Below are 19,138 nucleotides of genomic sequence, written 5' to 3'. Positions count from 1 at the left end.
ACAGAATGAGGCCTTCTGGTGTCTAGTATCAACCTCAGGGAGTACCTAGATTCTCCACATACATTTTAGCTGACCTACAAAGCTGTATTAATATTCCACTCTGTGATGCGTCACATCAGCTCTGTGGAAAGCAAGCAGGGGGACATCAAAACAGCACCAAGTGAGCGAGACCACCAGATTCAGCCTCCAAGTGCCAAGTGGGGTCTGGCTCAAGCAGTGCAGGGGAAGCTGCTGCCCTCTTCTTCTCATACAAGTCAGAACAAACTTCCCAGAAAGGGACCAAACAACTTTTATTTTTCTTTTTAAACTAAATGCTTTTAATAGAAAACAAAATACAAAATAACTCTTTCCAGAAAGCAGAAATATTTAATCTCTCCAAATGACAAACTAGAACGTGCTTTTTCCGCAGATCCTTGTAAATGCTGATGATTTATCTCACAAAGTGTTCATGAAACCGGTATTGCAACATTTGAGAAAAATCCAACACTGGCAGAGCTGCCTCTGTGTACACACAATAATTTAGTAATACTATTTTTTTCCCATGTCACTTTTGTGTGTCTCTTCTCATCCCCCTCTCCCTAGACTGCCAACTTCCATTTAGGGAAATATTTCTGTGAGGTGCAGTGGTGGGTTGACATGCCCTGTTTCCATCAGGAGTCCTAACTTAGCCGCTTCTGTTCTAGGGTGCCCTCCCCCCAGACAGGGCAAGTCGCTCATTACCCCAAAGCCACCAATCTGTCCCCACTGTCCTCCCATCCTCAAAACACAGTGCAACCAGAGTCAGAAAATTTCCTAATTAATGGAACATAAATACACATAATCACAGCTAGTACCAGGAACCAAACCCAAACAACAATGCAGAGATGGGCCCCAACTGAGGTCAGATTTCCATCCCCTTACTAAAAAAGAACAAGGGTATTTTCTACTTATTTAGCCCAAAATATTCCAGAAGTGCTATAGGGAGCTGAAATATTTAGGACCACTATCACTGTAGGAAATACACAATGTTCTTTTAATAAAAGGGTCTTAAAAATGCTGGTCCTCTGCAATACCAGGAAAATAAAAGCAAAACAAAACAAAAACCACTGAGCCAGTAGTTCTCCACACACTCAAGCCGAATTAACAGTAGGTAAGATGTGCCCATCAATCAATGAAGGATATCTAAGTGCAGGTCAGCAGCTTATCTGGTTGGCAGTTTCACTTATCTGGGCCAGGCTTTCAGTTTCCCCAAGCTACTGGATTTACTCCCCTTTTTCCCATTCCTACAAGTACAAAATTAGAATGTATATGTATTTTCATCACTCCTCCTTTTTTTCCTTATTCTGTTCAACAATACAGGCATTTTTGTGACATCTTAAAGCATTTGCATCACTCTGAACATGCCTTTCAAGGGGGCAGAGGAAGAAAAGTGTTTCACAGTCAGTAATCTCAGCTTGCAATGGACTCTGGCATTCAAGACACCCACCCACTTCCCTAAGACAAAAAGCAAAATTAATGTTCCTGATTTTCTTGTGCAATTCCAGTCACTAGAAGAAGATTACAGGCCATAAACTGTACGCTTAGTACATTATTCATCTGTCCGGTATATACACCAACCAGTTCACTGGAAGACCCATCCGCAGGGGCGTTGCAGTAAGTGTTCCGAATGTCCCAGACCCGAACTGAATTGTCCATCGACGCTGAAGCAATTAAACTACTGTCAGGGCTAAAAGTAAGGCTGGTTATGTTGTCCGTGTGCCCCCTCAGTTCTTTGTAAAGAGTTCCTGATGCCAAGTCCCACAGCTTCAGCCGCTGGTCTTCACCTGCCGATGCCAGGTACTTCCCGTTGGGAGAAAACGCGAGCGCCAGCACAGGGCCCCGGTGGCCGGTGAAAAGCCGCACGGAGTTGCCCTGTTGAGTGCTCCACAGGCGCACGGTTTTGTCTGTGGAGCCCGTTGCTAAGTAGTTGGAATTGGGGTGGAACTTGACACAGTCCACGTCTGCCAAATGGCCTGCATATATTCGCAGCGGATACGTCCGATCAAACGACCAGAGCCTTGCAGTGCGATCGTGGGAACCGCTGGCAAAATACAGGCTGCAGGGGCTAATATCCAAATCCCAGACAGGATAGGCATGTCCTTGGTACAACACAGTGTTTGTAAAACTTCCGAGGTCCCAGTATCTGATGGACATGTCCTCAGAACAAGATAAGAGTCCTGAACTGTCTGAAAGAAACCTCGTGCTATACACAGGTCCACAGTGTCCTCTCAGGATCTTCATTTCTGTGCCTGTGTTGTCATCCTCTTCCTCCTGGTCATGAAGAGGAGAAAGAAACAAGGAAGGAAGCATGTTTATCCATTCAACAAATATAAGAATCTCCACAAGGAAAATGGGAGGGTGTTAATACAGAAGGACTTAGATTATTTACTTTAGATGTGGCACATTTTGTACAACTCTGAGACATAAACATTGCTGGTGCATTTGCTCTAAGTGAATACGGAAAGAAATGGTGAGATAAGACTTTCTATAAAGGTATTATCACTATTTTTGGTAGCCTTATGCTCAATCCAGAAGGCATCTTAACCTGAGACTGCAGGCAAAGAGGGGAAAAAATATTTAATGACATTTTTCCTTTTGCTAAAAAAATATGCATATCCCCTATCCACACTGTACTAAAACCACTTGGCTAAGATGTTGAAAACAGATCTTGGCATCTACTCTTTTTGTGTGGTCATTGTTGGAAGTGAATCTCACAGTAGAGGGAAACAATCACAGATGTCTAAAATAAAAGGCAGATGGAAAGAAAAAGCGTATTTGACAAGCTGTCTGCTTAACATTCTTTCTTAACCCCACACATAAACACAAACCCAGCAAGGCTCTAACATCTATTTCTCCCTGCAAGCTCCATCAGGATGCTTTCACATCCTCACCCTTCAAGAACAGCAACTGTATGCAGCTTATTTAGGTCAATGTATCTATTTTGGCATAGGAGAAGATGAATAATCACAAAAATGATGGAACTGGAAACCTTTCAATCCTGTTATTCTCCAATTCAAGTACCAGGGCAGACAGTCAACAAGTAAAGGCTTTTGTGTTTAAAGACTATTCAGTGAGCTGTGCTAAAGCAATCTCCCAATGGAAGGTAAGAGTCTCTAAAAGCCTACTCAGGTAGCAGCCCTTGACACTTGAAATACAGACTGCACAGATTTCAACAGATCTCAGAAGTGTCCTTGCCTGACAAGATGGGGTCTCACTGACAGTGCAAGATAACCCTGTCTTGGGGTGCACTTGTGTAGTAACTTGAGACCACCTTTCCTCAGGGCTGTCAGGCAGACACTCTTCCTCAGTACTGAATCAGTAACACCCATTCAGCACATCAAATTCAACACAACATCCTTTTGTTTGTGAGCAGCCCCTTTAACATTTATCATCTTGAACTGGCCCATTTCCTGCAGAAGGAGCACTTCCTGCCCGGAGAGGAAACCCAGTTCCCCAGGGCTGCTGGACTGCTGCCAATCAGCAGAAGTCAGACCAGCAGAAGTTGGTGTGTTGAAAGCAGCTCTGTATCTTCCACCCCCCTGACCTCAGGACCCACAGACAGTTTGGCTTCAGACTTAGCAATAGCCCTGAAAGTGCTTCTCCTCTAGTAGTTCAAATTCACGCTGGAGGTGAGCAAACTCTGACTTGGCTATCTCCTTGCCTTTCTTCATCTCAACAGCATGTTATGTGGTAGGCAGCCAGCCATATTTAGCAGTGCTGCGTCTCTTCAGAGTAGTCAGTGCCCATGGGAGCTTTATGATGCGGCTGGAAGCCAACTTCATCTCTGCTATGGAGGTGAGGCAGAGAGAAACTGCAGGCTCTGGCATGCAAAACCCCATTCTTATTCAAATTGCTTTTCTACCTCAGATAGAGCATGGCTTACTGGAATCCACAGCATCTCTAGGCTGTGTTACCACATTAAAGGGGAATGGCTGATACCTGCAGCATTTTATGCTATTTAATTATGACCATAAGATTCCTGACAAGTTACCAGTGGAAGCCCCTTCAAGCTACCAGTATTGTACTACAGTTTCTGCAAATTTTGCAAGTCCAGGTACTCAACTTCATGCATTCAAATACAAGGCTACATGGGCTGTCTGCAAGGACCTCCTCTGCCTTCCTTGTTTTACAGTACCAGCAGATTTGACAATGCCTTCTGCAGCACTGAAACCTACACTCCCATATGGTCACAGGGAGCAAATCTTATCTTCGACTTGTTTGACACCCATTTACCACAACTGCATGCTCCTCTCATAGCTTACTGAAAACAGTGTATCTATAATGCTTCTGAGTCACTACATTTTTCAGTTTCCTCCCTATCCAAGTTAGTCTGCTGACCAGATTAAGGAGGCAGCTGCAAGTGCAGCCACCAAGCCTCAAAAAGCAACAATGATAGTCTCAAAGAAAAACAAAACAAAGTCTCACATCTTTTTTTTTTTCCCTAACCAGTAACAGGTTTTCCTGGTTGTCATCATCTCTTTCATCCTGCAGTGCTCTTAAGATGTCAAAAGGGAAGATCTCTTTTGCCTACAGTAGAGATTCCCTAGCAGGGAAAGATGAGGAAGGATGGCTCTCTTCGCAGGACATTTCTTAGTGCTCCTTCCGGAATTCCCTCCCATCTGCCATCAAACAAAGTGTCAGCATCATCCTCACTCATTACCACTTGAAGGACCACTGCCACTTAAAAGCAGAACCTTAGAAGCAGAGCTAAATGGGGTCAGTACTTAAGTCTTCACAGGATTTAAAGGCTGGCACTATTGTGGCTTGAACAGAGCACTATTTTCTGATGTTAATTTATGGAGTACCAGCGATGAGCATGGCAAAATTGCAGAGACAGACAATACATCCGTTTGTACAGCTACAGAACTCCATTTTTATACTGGACCCAAAGTAAGAGAGACTATAAAGTGGCACTTGTGAGACACTACTATAAAGAAAACAGAATTACTGTATCCCAAAATAGTAAGCCTCTCTTATTTGCAATAAGCAAGGCTACACTAGTGAAGTACACTGCAGCATCACACTGAGCAAAATTCACTAAAACTAGACCTAGAAGATGATTTTGACCTTAGTGACACAAAGGCTTCACATGGACTAGGAAAAAGAAGTTGTTCTAACACATTTTCTAAGTCTCAATCTCATATATATATATATATATATATATATATACATATACACACACTCACACACCCCCTCACAAGAAGAATTAATAAACTCAACAGAGTAGCTTTAGTGCCACCCTGAACAACAGCAACTGAAACTAGCATGATTTTAGACCTTTATAACTTCATAAAAAGAAGGATGTTTCCTTGCAGAAAATCAAAAACCAGGCTGAAGACTACTTATTTAATACATTACTATTTAAATACATTATCCAAAACTAACTATACAATACAGAAATCAACCAAATCAAATTTTAACATCCTCACAAGTTATTCTACAGAACTCACAGAAGTAATGTCAAAGCATATTAAGAATTTTTTGTTCTTTGTCATAAAGTTTTTATCAGCTTTATCCCTGTGAATTGCTACTGATCAGACTGCAGTGACAGTCTGAAATACAGCCCCTGCTCACACTGAGCTGCAGCCCAGTCAAGGTAGTCTGTTTTGGTCTTGGTATCTTTGGCTTCCTCTCCCATGGCACCAAAGCAAGTGCTGGTCTGTTCCCACCTGCAACTCTGTGGGTATCTGTGTATTTCCACTTAGGGCTCCCAGATAAGTGAACTTATTTCCTTGTATTCAAGGGGCTTTCATTTGCATTTGGTAACCAACAGTGTGTTCAGACTGGTATTGGTATCCTCCTTCAACACTGACCTCCTGCTCAGGTCACTGTTTTGTCAGTGGTGGAAATTATTCAGGGCAATGAGGACTTTGATCTATGCTGGTTTTTGACCAGTTCTGGCTTTAGACCTGTGCACAAAAACTGCAAGGTACACAAAACATCAAACAGCCACCAAAGCCATTCGCATTCAAGATTCCATGGCTGTCTCCTAATACATGCACAACATGCAAGTCTATGACCACATGCCAGAGAAACCTAATAAACACACTCCTGATAACCTGGCAATATCTCACTTTTCCACAGTCCAGAACCAAAGAAGGTGACCTGCTGATTTACTAAACAAATTCTCCTCTGTTGCAGGTTACTGACATTGGGCTTCCATGATGGGCAGTACAGAGTCACATGCCCTATGAACTCATGCAGTTTATAATGAAATCAAGTCCATAGCTCCATTTTGGGCTAGTTTGACCCACTTACCTGCTCACTCTGCAAAAAGGGTTAACCCAGGAAGCAGTGAACATACTGCTGTGCTGTCTCACCTTGATGCCTGCCTCTTTTCTCAAGCTGTTTAACAAAGCAAACCCTAACCACAGATCCCTGAATACACCAAGCTCTCAGCACTCTTCCAAAATAAATAGAACCTTGCCACTAAGTATTTTTTAGAAGAAAAAACGATGTCTCTCCTGCTAAACAAGAACAAATCAGTTTGGGTTTTTTTAGGAGAAGAGTGATTAAACAATGAAAGAGTCACAAATTTTGATCTCTAACCAGATATAAGCTGCTACTTGGCCAGTTGGGTGGAGAGGAAAGGCATGACTAGAAAGCAAAAAAAAAAACAAAAACAAAAAAAACCCAAAAAAACCAAAAACCCCAAGAAAAATAAAGGTCACGTAGAAGATGCCATCTAGCCTTGCATGTGAACTGAAGGTACACACATCCCTCCCTGTCCTTGTCTCCACCGCTCCAGAGTAGAAAGCCTCTGAAATTTCTACACTTCAGATTCCTTAAGAGACATTTTGCATAATTTTTCCCTAACTCTTTACCTCTGGTAAATGAAGGTGATGCCTGAAATACAGTTTTGCATGTAGGCATCTGATCAGACTTCTTTAGCTGTTTCCTTACTTTGTCTGTATTTTCCTCTTCCTGTGTCTCTGCCCTTCTCTCCATCTCCACCCTTATGCCTGGTTATTCTGAGCTACTTTCCTTCTAGTTTTCATTTGGCACTGCGTTTTACTGCCCGTATCTCCTTGTTTCATCTTCCCATCCCGAAGAAGGCTCCATGTTCCTCAGGGAAGGGAGCCTACTCTAGTCACCTGCCCTTACTGGGCTGCGTGTTCAAGGCATCTGGCATCTGTTCAAGGACAGCTGAAGGAGGGGGGACCAGCACCTAGGACTAACAAACTATGACCCGAGCACAAACTCATTGCACCTCAATGCAGCATTTACTACCACTGCAGGGAAGAACAAGGAGGAAAGCAGGTTATAAAATCTGACCATCAAGGCACACAGGTTGTCAAACAGCCTCACAGTTCCCCAAGACATTACTAGATCCTCAACAATTCATGTTCAAAACAGGTCAGCAGAAGGGGGAGAAAGGGAGAAAAAAAAGGGTATCCAGACCTCCTCATCCAGGATGTCACAAGCCAAACGGATGCGGGATACATCAACAAGGTGGGGCTCAGATTTCAATTTCCTGGAGCGCAGGCTCCACAGCTTCACACATGAATTATCGAACCCAGCAGCGAGCAGCTTGCTATTTGGTGAAATTTCTGCAGTGTTCAGCAACTGCTCCGTGTTATAGAAGGCATAGAAACAGATGGTGGTTAAGGAAGGGGGCCCGTCCTTGACACGTTTAATGCTGTCCTGCAGTAAATCCAGCGCTGCCTCGTTCTGCAGAATGGAAGCCGGCATGTCGCTGGGCTCCAGGCCATTGCTCTCGTTGCGTGAGGAGCTCCCACCAGCATAGAGCTGGTAGTCAGTCCTCTTGGCAGGCTGCACATCCAGGTGAATGTGCAAGGTCAGGACTTTGCACAGGGCGTTGTTGTTGTCACTTTGGAGGTAGCGAAGAAGGTAGTTGTAGCTGTCCTCTTGAAGGCGAATGACGTACTTGTTGTCCAGAAAAGCCCGGAGCTTCAAGTTGGACAGGATATCTTGAATAGTCATGGTAGTCTGCAACTGTTCAATGATATCCTTCTGGCTGGCATTCTGCAAGAACATGCCATGGAAGCGGCTGTAAAAACTGTCCACTGTGCTTTTTAGGCCATTCTGGACCATGTTCAGATGGAGGTAGACGAAGAGGGGATACAGAAGAGGCATCACTTCATGGCTGTGCTGAGAATCTGAATCTATATAAAAAACAACAAAAAACTTGGAATGACTTCTCAATCCACTCTCTACTGGGAATAAAACAGAGCAAGGACAACTACTGAAAAAGCCTTGACAGCGACATGAGAGAGCAAGCAAAAGGAGACTTTTGTTGGCACATCTACGTGAACCTCTTTGTCACCTTAAGGAGGTACAGTACGTATTGCAGACCTGAAGAGAGATTGCCACATCAGTGAGGTACCTTGCCAAAATAAAATACAGCGATTTCAAAACCATTTTCAGGTGTGGGACAGCTAATAATATACCACCTCATAAAATACATGATAGTTGAATTTTCCCCACTTATTTCAAAAGAAAAAGTGTGCCCTTTGTTTATCGTGATAAATGAACTTTAAAATTATTCACTATATTTAAAATAGTATTTAAGTGTTTTAAGTCAAAATTGTTTACCTAGCTTGTCTAGGCCTGAGCTGTGGTGGCTTTTTTTCTCTCAGCATCAGTAAAATGTGCGTGTGGTGCTTTGGATGGAACTGATTTGTCTTCAGGGGAAAGGAAGCTACAGTTTCCAAAATGTACTGCAATATGCTGTGCTCTTGTTTTACTATTTCTGTGCCTGCTCATGTACATGCTTTTCTCTCTCTGCCAAGGCAAATCCCAGCAGTAATTCCTAGTACACAGTGTAACAAACCCTGATTAGGCTGTGCTGTACCTTGCAGAGGCTGATCTGTGCAACAGCTCCACCCCTCCTTCCCCAGCTTCTCTGGGGCTGTTTGCCAGCTGCAGGGAACTGTGAGGAGTGGAGCCCTGCAGAATACTATGGCAACAAACAGGGCCACAATGAGTTATTACCACAGGACCAAATGGTCCAAATTACTGGAAAACAAATGGGCACTGCTGATCTTCAAAATGCAAAAGGCATTGCTGCTTTTCAACATTCTCTTCCCTCCTGTCACTCATCAATGCATAGTCCCTTTTCTCCTTTTCCATTAGGTTATTTTTCCTTTGTGCTGAGCACTCTTCCAGACTTCCGCTAGTCCATACTGTGCCTCTCTCTCATTTCTACAGGAGTAACTACAGAGTATGTGTGGTGTGCAGTGTATACATACTATTTGAATACTTAAGCATCACTCTCCTTCCTCTCCCACTGAAACTGGGCCAAAGCCAGTGAAAACAGTGGTCTGAATGTAGCAAAAGCTCTAAGCAGTCAGCAGGTCTCCTTTTTCTCCAGGTGCACTAGTCCAAAAATGCAACAAGAAGAAGGACCTTACTTTGCAGTAGGGGACAAAAGGAAGAGAAGGGAAGTTGGCAGAAACATGAACAAAGAAAATGTTCCCTAGGAACATACAAAGATGTTACAGGGCTGGGTCCACCTAGCCTGAAGAATAAAGGGGGTATTCAACTGCTTGCATTCAGTACCCAGCAAGATATTAGACTGGAAAAGGAGCCAGCCTCCTCTCAGAGGTGCTCAGGCAAGTTGTTGCAAGGAAAATTCTCACTGAATTGCAGCAGGGTCCCAGAGATGCACAGCAATCTCCAGAGTCTTTGATTTTCCAAACCTGACTGGAAAAGGCTATGAGCAACCTGATCAAACACCCACCTTGCCCCACGTTGAGCAGGTGGTTGAACAAGAGACTAATTAGTGAAGTTACTCCTGTCCTGTGTAAATACGTTGTCTAGAATATCTACAAAGGCCAAATGCTTGAGCAAGAAAAGACAGTCAGCCATCTACAAAATTCAAAGCTATTCAGCACAGACAACAACCAAAAAAAGAAAAATTAAATATTTCTATTTTAACTGAAATCTCAAAACTAGAAATCAAAAGATTGTTAGAGACATGATTTTGCATTTTATTATATGGCCCTTTACTCACTGAAATAACAAAACCAAAACTCAGCTACTTCTTCCCTGCTTCCTGATATTTACCTGTCAGAAAATTGCGTAATCGTCCAAACTGTACTTCATATTGCTGTGGCTCTGCCAGGCAGGGAGCTGCAGACACAACGTTGGCACAACCAGACTCAGATTGGACTGTGAAATAGAAGAAGCAAAAATTACATGGGGATTTAAGGATTTCTACATGTGTGTCTGAAAACAAACCTGCTCATAAAATCCAGAGTATGCAGCCACTCAGATGACATTTAATCTTTCAAACCATCCAGGTATAACGTAGTCCAAAGCATCTAAATGTGGCATTAACCACCTAGACAGATCATGAATGAGAAAATACACTGAGAGCCAAAACCCATCCTAAAAATCTCAGCAACTCACCTGCTCCACCCAGAACTCATTTTGAAGTTTTCAAACGCAACCTTAAGTTCCCAAGAAATTCAGAGTAACACCATCACAGACCCCTTAAAAGTTTTACAACTGTGGTTTTACAACTTTACACACAGAAAAGATAAAGAAAGCAATACACAACTTTCCCCAAAATATAGTTTCTTTTTCGGTGAGTCCTACCAACCATCATAAACAAATCTACAGTCACATTACTTCAGATTCTCAAATTTCTCATCCCAGTCACTATAAATTACAAAAAATTATAATCATTATAATTTACTAAGTCTCACAGAGGTGGTGGAGAAAGCACTGAATCTCTAAGCAAACATTTAGCAGTTTTTCACTAAAATGTGCCCTTCTCCCTGAGCATTTTAGGTTAAGGGGTAGCTGGCAACTGACCACAAACCCAGTTGTTACAGTCTTCTCAGACTGTGTCAAACTGTTTTTCAGAACCAGACTCTGGTAAAAGTGGTTCTGAACTGTTTAGAAAGGGAATTGGCTTCTCCTTCTATGGCACCAAACCTTTGCTTTTCTGCTAATGGCCTGGAATCCGCAGGGGACTTTGTGCAACTTTACAGACATGCATCAACATACCCCAAGCACGTGGAAATACAAGTGATTAGAAACACACATTCTGCTGTTCCAAATAGAGCACAAGAGGGCAAGGAGTTTCACTATTTTCCTTTCCTATTATTTTTTTTCAATTTGTAACTCTTGTCACCTCCAACCCCCCTATTTTTATTACTTTCACTTCAATTTATTTAAGTCTCCCTTGCCCTGCATCACTTTCCATCCTCTGCCTTTCTACTGCTGATTCACTGGGGGGGCTTTTGGCTCATGCAGAGAGGCACCAGTCTGACAGCCCTGGAAGTCTATAAACAACATTATCAAATGTTCACATGCTAAAGAGAGATAGGCCAGCCTCCAGCTCATCTCAATGCCTCTAATTAGAAAGAGATCAGCACATGGTACACAGGCAGCCTGTCACTACTTCTTCCCCCACTCCTCTCTCTCTCTGGTAAGACAAAGGTCTACCTTCCTTCAGCTTATGTAAATACAGGAGGTAAGTCTGGCAAGCTGAATTCAGCTTTTGAAACAGAGAGATGGGCTGTGCTCATCATCCCTTCTTGGGGAAAAAAAACCAAAACCAGATTCCAACACCAATATGATATCATCTTAAATAAGTTTAGATATAAACAAATATAACTTGCTGAAAGGCACAGCTATACTGAGCTTTCTACAGCCTGGCTGCTTCAGAAACTCAGTAAGTTTCTCCAGTAAGAACTCCAGACTTACATACTGGTACTACTCAACAGCTGAAGTAAAAAGCTCTGCAATTTGGATGTAAAATTTAATATAATCAATATTCAGCATGAGAAAGTAAACTGCACATATATACATGTAGTAACTCAAGAATACTTAGTGACAGTTTCCAATGTCACCCATACAACTCATTGTAAAAGCAAAGCAATACAGAAATGTGAGGGCCTGTCTCTTATGCTGGCACAGGATTACATGTAACAGTCAACTCTTCACACAGATCTGGTGGCCTCATTTCTGCAGGAATGGGAATGGCTTGCCACCTTGCTCATGCTATGCAAGCACAACTCAGTGGCCTGGGCTTTGTGAAATGTTTCCTCTATGCCACAACTTTCTCTGCATAAGCAACTTAATTCCAAAGGTGTACTTCGTGCTTCAGAAAGTGGAGTATCATTTTTGTCCACCTGTCCTGAAACAGTCTGACGGGGCAACCATTATGGCCTATTCTTTCCACAGTGATGCTAGAGCTCATTCCCGTCCAGGGAATGGTAAATGAACCCTACATACCAGACAGTTGTGACAAATTCTAATTCTTTGCCTTCCCAAAACTTATGAGAACTGCAAAGAGGATCAAGAAGTCAACTGATTCCAAAACAACAGTAAAATTTCATGCACATTTTCCATCCGGTAGAAATAAAACACTTGCTATATCCTCGTACATTAATAAACCTACCACAGTTTCTTTTCTACCTTCCCCAGTGGTCATAAGAACATCTACTGGAAATATCTGCTCCTTCATATCCAATAAGTGTGGCCAGCTATGCAACCTGATAGGAAATTCAAAGGAACTCGCTCCTAACTCAGGGATATGGACAGTACCCTCCTGGTCTTGTGTGTTGGCTACCAGCAGAATTGCTTCCAGCTAACAAATGCGGGGCTGCTGTAAATGTTGTATAACAGCAACTGATTCCTCTTTTACGTGACCGTGATGATGTACAATTTGACATTATTTCAGATAGTTGTATGTCATATGTGCTAAGAGTGCTATGGGCAGAATTAGAAGAACCTGTTCCTTAGCCAGTCATTCTGTCCTCAGATATTATTCTTTCACAAGGAAGCTCTGTGCTGTATTTTACTGCAGATGTAATCAGACAGCATCCTAGATAATCTCATCTGGGCTCCCTCTCCCAGAGAAAAGGCTAGACCAGATCATCTTCCAAGATCTGCTCCAAGTCTCCCATTCACACAGGCTAGCTAATTTAAAAGTCAAACAAAAGCACTGAACAGAAAAAACAAGGTGAGCTTTCCTAAGGAAAAAGCAAAAACATCTCCAGAAAAACATGTTGATAATTTTCCCCAAAATAAAGCTATGCAGGCTTTACAATCTGCTCAGTTTTTATTCAGTTCACAAAACTGAGATGACTGCAGCAGAAAGTATTTTCAGCACCTGTTGTCAGATTAAATAACAAGCTCGGGTTTGCTTTTCCAACACTCATTGATGGAACTGCAGCACGCTCATTGACAGCCCACTGCAAGCATGCTTGACAAGAAGTAGTAAGAAGCTGAACACATGAGAGCAGACCATTTTCAGTTCTAATGAAAACTGATGACTGAATTCTGAATCACCATCCACTAAACACGTGCACTGGCAAGAGGATACAGACTAATATGAAATTTAGTAATAACGTTTGATGGAAGATAGTAAAAAAGACAAAACCCAATCACACACTCATTCACACTCTTTAATGAAATATTTTTTTTCTGCATGAGGCCACATGCACGTGTAACCCAGTCCATCTCCACTACTTAAGACACTTCGGTGACCTCCTCATATGGCTGGTATCACATGCTGAGCACATTCTGACCTTTCTACCCACTTCTCACATAAAATCTCCCATTGAAAAACAATTCAGTATTTTACTTTGGTTTCATTTTTTTACCATCTTCCCCAGTATTTTTCAGGGATTGCAATAAACTTCTGATAGATAGGCTGAAAAAAGTGAGGGAATTAAAAGCACTACTAAGACATTAAGTTACTTCTAATAATGAAATATTGTCCAGTTTCCTCCAGGCCACTGAGGGAGTCCCCCTGGACATACACCCACAAGTCACTCATCTTTGGATTGTTAACTATGGTAAAATACTCTAAAGGTGGAAAAAGCTGTTCCTGCATCCAGTCTTATCTAGCCACAAACACAGTTATACAGCTACTAATATTTTATCAAATCAAGTCGTATTACAAGTAACTAAGATCTCCACCATTCCACTTTGCCTGGGATACTGTCATAATCTAAGCAGTTTCATTAACAGAAAAAAATTTCTCCTTGCTTTTTTATCCAAAAGGTCAGCCCAGTATTTTCTATTACTTTTACAAGTGAATTTAATCTCTATAACATCTGCATAACTTTCATCCTTCTAATACTTGTACACACTCAAGCAACAGCATAGTTTGTTAAAATAAAAGTAATAATTACAATGAAGACTGTCACAGACACAATTTGGAAAGCAAGCAGTGTGGCAGGATTCAAACATCTCTAAGAAAGAAAAGAAAGTTTATTTCCCTGCATGCCTTGTCTCATCCACTGAAGGTTTTGGGTTTTTTCCCCCAAGTGACAGAGAAGGCTTTTCACAACTACAAAGCTGACTAGGCCAGAAAAAGACACAGCCTTAATTTCACATGATATAACTCTGCTAGAGCACAAAGGTACAACAGAATTGCTTCTACTTCCTTCCTCATCTAGGTTGTTCTCACCTCCATTCCAAAGCCCCACTACTCACCAGACTTCATGTTATTTGGGATACAACATATGTATTTTCCACTACCCTGACATGGTGTTTCAGCCTGATGTTCCACTGAATGTCACCTTGTTACACTTTCACCCACATTTTCATTCTTCAAAAGTTCATAATTCATGCCAACTTAACAGTGAGAGATTTATTTCAAAACAAGAAATGTCCATATGTGCAGACAAATTCATATAGCTGCCAACATACATGCTTACAACTCTGCCAAGAAGCAGTCATGGAAAATACATCAGGATTACCTGTGAGATTAGCTGCCATCTCTTCAGCAGTCTGACACAGCCTCAGCCCTTGTTTTAGGGGACCTTCCGAGTCCACATACTGACGGCGCTTGAGGTAGCAGGACACTGCCATCTGAATCTGTTCTGTGCGTACGCGTTTCATGACCTCAAAAGAAAAGAAAGAGGTGATAAGGCTCTTACAGGGTAAGCTAAGATCAACTTACACTGTAGCTGCAATAATGCCAATAGAAATCAAACAGCTCCATATTTTTGTTGCTGAAGTATGAAACAGAACCTTCAGGGATTTGCCTCTTGGTGGTATGGCCTAACTAGACATTTTGTAGACCCCTGAAGATATTTTGCTGCCTAATTCTACTAATTTTACAGAGGAATCAAAACTAGTTTTGAGGATTCTGGACTAAAAGTGCAATGGTGAGCTGAAGCATTTTTGTTAAAAACAGCTTATAAAACGGGAATGTCTCTCCTCCTTGTCTTTTTACAGCAGCAGTTTGAGTAATCTTCAGTCATTTTCTGGTTCCTCTGCTTGACCAACCAACAAAATAAAACTCCAGAAGATTCAGTGGAATGAGAAATTAACATACAAAGAAGGAAATTTTGGAAACATAGTGCTTTTATATAGCAAATCTATATGGGGAGTCCAAGAAGCAGTAGCTTATTGGCTGAACTTAAAGGCTAGAGCCAGACTTCTGGCACTTCACTCAGATAGGTCCCCAAGAAAAAAAGAGGGAAATTAAAAGCAGAGCCTTCTGTCTTTGTCACCTGCCTCGATCTATCCAGGCTTCCCTCCTACAAAAGTTTGAAACAAAAATAATCCTTTGAAGGTTTTTTAATATACATTTAGGAAGCCATCCTCACAAATACCACTTGGTAGTACCTCAAAAACAGAATGAGCCCAAGGCTACCTTTAGCTCCTGGCTTGTAATAGAGGAACCTCAGTAAGATGAATGCAATAGCTCCCTTGCTATTTGGAGAGTCACTGACTGCACCAACCCTTCACAATAGCCATCAATTTTACACAAAGTTTAGATAACCTAAAAGCCTTTAAATAAAGCCACAGGGGTTTTTCTTCCTATAACAATACTAGGTAAAGCCTGCCTCGAGACAGTTCAACACCTTACAGCTCCACTACCAATGACATGAATGTTTCCTGAGTGTTAGTGCTTCCTGGTGTGAGCACCTAAATCTAATGAAACACAACTTCTCAGAGAGACAAGGATGCTCTTCCTCCCCTTTTAAGCACCATTATTTCTACTGTAAGGACAGCTTTAAAAATATTGTAACAATGAGTCTTTTCTAATACCCATGTACACTTTAGTGCTTATTCCACTTGTTAGAACAGTAACCCTTCTGTGAAGTTAGGTACAAGTGGATGAGGATGCAAGGTTTCAGCAAGAGTTCACTTTCAACAGATACGTGGAACTGCAAACCCACATGCTTGGGTGAAACCTTAGAAAGATTCCCATTTGCTACCACAGGTTAAGTAACTTTTGAGGGTAGGGAAGGGGCATCAACAGGTGGGAGTTTTCAAAGCATTTCCAGATTTCAACCACACCTTTTTTCACTCCAAAAGCAAACTTCCTTTTCATCTTCCCTGCAATTAAAGAAATTATATCTAAGACTTACACTGTCTCAAATGTAACACTTCTGCTGCACAAAACTGTAGGAAAGACAGAACTCTAATGAAGACAACAAAGAAGAGTGGACACAAGGATGGATCAGCAACTTAGCACCCTCCTAAAAACACTTTTAAGTAAGCTTCACAATGTATGGTTACCATTCTGCATTTCAGCCAGCAGCATGGACTCATGTGCAAGTGATTGCCCAGGTCCACAGGCATTTACGCAATCTTGCTCCCCTCTATATTCCCCCCTGCAGTCACAGTAGGTGATGTTACCAGCAGTATCTCAAGGAGATTTTTTTTCCCTGCTGCCAGGTAACACAACAGGAACTACCTTAAGGGAATACGTCTTCACCAAGAAACACCCATTGGCATCAGACACACTGTCACCCATACTCTAATTTCAGCTGTTTGCTTCTTCCTCCACTTTTGCCTTTATACTTCACACTCAGCATTACAAAGAATAGTGTCACCAAGGCAGGAAAAGCATTCACAAAAGCTGCAAGAGCAAAACCAACATTCCTACAAATATTCTTTATTGAGCCCTTAATCAAAATTAGAGTATATAATAAAATAAACATAAGGATGGCCTGCCAAAATGCCTTCAGCTGGGTTCAAGCTAAGCCAATGCACAACAGGTCAATGATGCAGAATTTAAAGGTATAAAAAGACAAGCCTGCCGTTTTTAACTTTCAATCAATTTTAAGACTCTAGCTTTTATAACTGAAGATTAACTCCAAAATATGAAACAAACCGGAAGCATATAGTTCCCTGTCCATGAAATGCATAAAGCTTGAAACAATTGTTCAGAAGTCCCAGCTGTTTCATTCTTCTCAAACAGCGAAAGAGAACAATAAATACTAATGCCATTAACTAATTTTACTGATAAGCAAAATACACAAGGAAAGAGAGAGGAAAGATCACGTTGTGAGTTTGCAGAGCTACAGTGCAGCATCTTCTGCAGTGCTGCAAACTGGAGCACTGAAAAAAGGTTCAAGTAATTTTTTTTAAAGAATCAAAACCACTGAAAAAAAAAGACAGAGCAGAGGCTAATAACACATTGCAAGTTCCTCCTTCCTAGAAAAGCTAGAAATTAGTTGTGAACTAAGCAATGGGCCAAGAAAATTAATTTCCCACCTATGCTACATTTCAGGTACAGGTTTAGGCAGATTCCACAGCCTTGAAATAATCCCAGTACAGACATACTAAAAAGAGCTTAAAAACTAGCACTGGAAACACTGCTTTTAAAGACTGTATTCTGGTTCTGACACTGGGAAAGCAGTCTCTTCTTTGCAACAGACTGAGGAAAGACCTGTGAACATCAGAGAACTAAGAACAAGCAATCTTAAAAACCACCCAAACCAATAAAAGCATAAAACAGAAGCATCTTTTGAATATTCTCTAATAAGAACTCCGTCTCAGGCCTCAGTTGTGGACAGCAAAAAACCAATCTTTTATCCTTTATCACTACAGGTGAAATTTGGGGCCTACCAACAATAATAGATCCCAATTTTTAATTTTGTGACATTAGGATAATCTGAGATTTACAAAACTTCAGAAAAAACGAGATGAGGATAAACTGATATGAAGATAACCATGAACTCAGAGCCAAGGGATATCACACATGCAGCATCTGCAATTCACAAAAACAGGCAAGTAAACATGACAAGCTGACTTGGAGACCTAGAGAGCATGGTGGTGGTACAAAAATAGGAAAATAGGATAGCAGGAACTACGGAGAAGGCTTTTGCCTGAGCAGTGGCATTCACGTGAAGAGGCAGAGAGGGAACAGCTGTGATTTTAAAACAGCATGAATCCATTTCCATTTGGACCTAGATCTGGCTCACCATCCACGAATGACGCTTCGCCAATTCCACACTGTTTCCCCCCCGACCCCCCCGCCGCCCCAAGGCGGTGCCAAACAGTGCTTCACCGATGTCCTCTGCGGGACTTGCGGGACACGCTTTCCTCCAGCCCACTTCACACCACCTCGGCCCCAGCTCCACCACCCAGCCCTTCCGGGGCCGAACGGAGCCGCGGCACCAGGCTCTGCTCGCGTCTGGGCCCTGCCGGGGGTCACCGGGGCCGGGAGTCCTGCGGGGCCCCACGCCCGTCCCGCTGCTGCTCCGCGGGCCGAAGGGCGCTCGCTGAAGGGACGCGAAAGTGAAAGCCTTCTCCTGTCAATATTTAAAAAAAAAAAAAAAAAGAAAGAAAAAAAAAAAAAGAAAAAAAAGGAAAAGAAAAGAAAAAGGAGGAAAAAAAGAAAAGGGAAGAGAGATGGCGCGATAAGGAGACGCTCATTAAACCCACGCACTTTCCAGGGGAAAGAAGGATATCACGAGCAGAGGCCCCCCCCGCGACCTCCGGGCGCAGAGCACGCGCCCGGCCCCGTCCGCAGCCGGGGCTGCCCCAGGGCCGCGCCCGTGCCCGAGGTGCCCCCGCCGGCCTCCCGGGAGCCGCCGGCCGGGCCGGGCCTACGGGCCTCCGCCACGAGGCGGCCCGCGGAACGCCCAGGCCCCGCTCCCGCCGCCGGCCCCGCCCCCCGCGCCCCCCCGTGCGGGCCCCGGGCCGCGGCCCCGGGCCGGTTCCCACTCACTGAGCATCGCAGGCGGCGGGAGGCGGCGGGAGGCGGCGGGGACCGGCACGGCCGGGGGGCGCTGTCACTGCGCCCAGCGGCGCCGGGAGCTGCCGGCGGGCGCGCCGCCGCTGCCGCCTCCCCTGCGGGCCGGTGCCGGTGGCGCGGCCGGTGCTGCCCGGGGCCCGGCGGGCGGCGGCGGCCGCTCCATGGCCCGGCTGACACACGCCGGGGCGGGCG

General features: G+C 43.2%; 1 protein-coding gene across 3 annotated transcripts; it reads right to left on the bottom strand.

Moving 5' to 3' along the window:
• Window positions 1-271: 271 nt before the first annotated feature.
• TAF5L (TATA-box binding protein associated factor 5 like) lies at window positions 272-19,093 on the bottom strand. Of its 3 annotated transcripts, none has more exons than XM_082302987.1 (5): window positions 18,920-19,093; window positions 14,706-14,850; window positions 10,048-10,152; window positions 7,420-8,144; window positions 272-2,289 (listed from the first exon to the last, which is right to left on the bottom strand). In XM_082302987.1, the coding sequence occupies exons 2-5, from the start codon at window positions 14,845-14,847 to the stop codon at window positions 1,492-1,494; spliced, it is 1,770 nt and encodes a 589-aa protein (XP_082159113.1). In that variant the 5' UTR covers window positions 14,848-14,850; window positions 18,920-19,093; the 3' UTR covers window positions 272-1,491. The 3 variants fall into 3 exon arrangements, with proteins under 3 accessions (XP_082159113.1, XP_082159115.1, XP_082159114.1); XM_082302989.1 differs by lacking the exon at window positions 18,920-19,093 and adding an exon at window positions 18,638-18,779; XM_082302988.1 differs by lacking the exon at window positions 18,920-19,093 and adding an exon at window positions 18,257-18,612.
• Window positions 19,094-19,138: the final 45 nt, after the last annotated feature.

This window comes from Coloeus monedula, assembly GCF_965178545.1.
Source record: "Coloeus monedula genome assembly, chromosome: 2".
In the NCBI taxonomy this organism is placed as follows: domain Eukaryota; kingdom Metazoa; phylum Chordata; class Aves; order Passeriformes; family Corvidae; genus Coloeus; species Coloeus monedula.
This window is presented reverse-complemented; position numbering and strand designations above follow the sequence as displayed.

Bases quoted from the DNA above. Each gene is read 5' to 3' on its own strand.
- TAF5L (XM_082302987.1), bottom strand. From the start codon at position 14,847: ATGAAACGCGTACGCACAGAACAGATTCAGATGGCAGTGTCCTGCTAC. The intron at 8,145-10,047 runs GTAAATATCAGG...TTTTTTATATAG, and splicing joins ATTACGCAATTTTCTGACAG to ATTCAGATTCTCAGCACAGC. The intron at 2,290-7,419 runs GTCTGGATACCC...CTTCATGACCAG, and splicing joins GTGACATCCTGGATGAGGAG to GAGGAAGAGGATGACAACAC.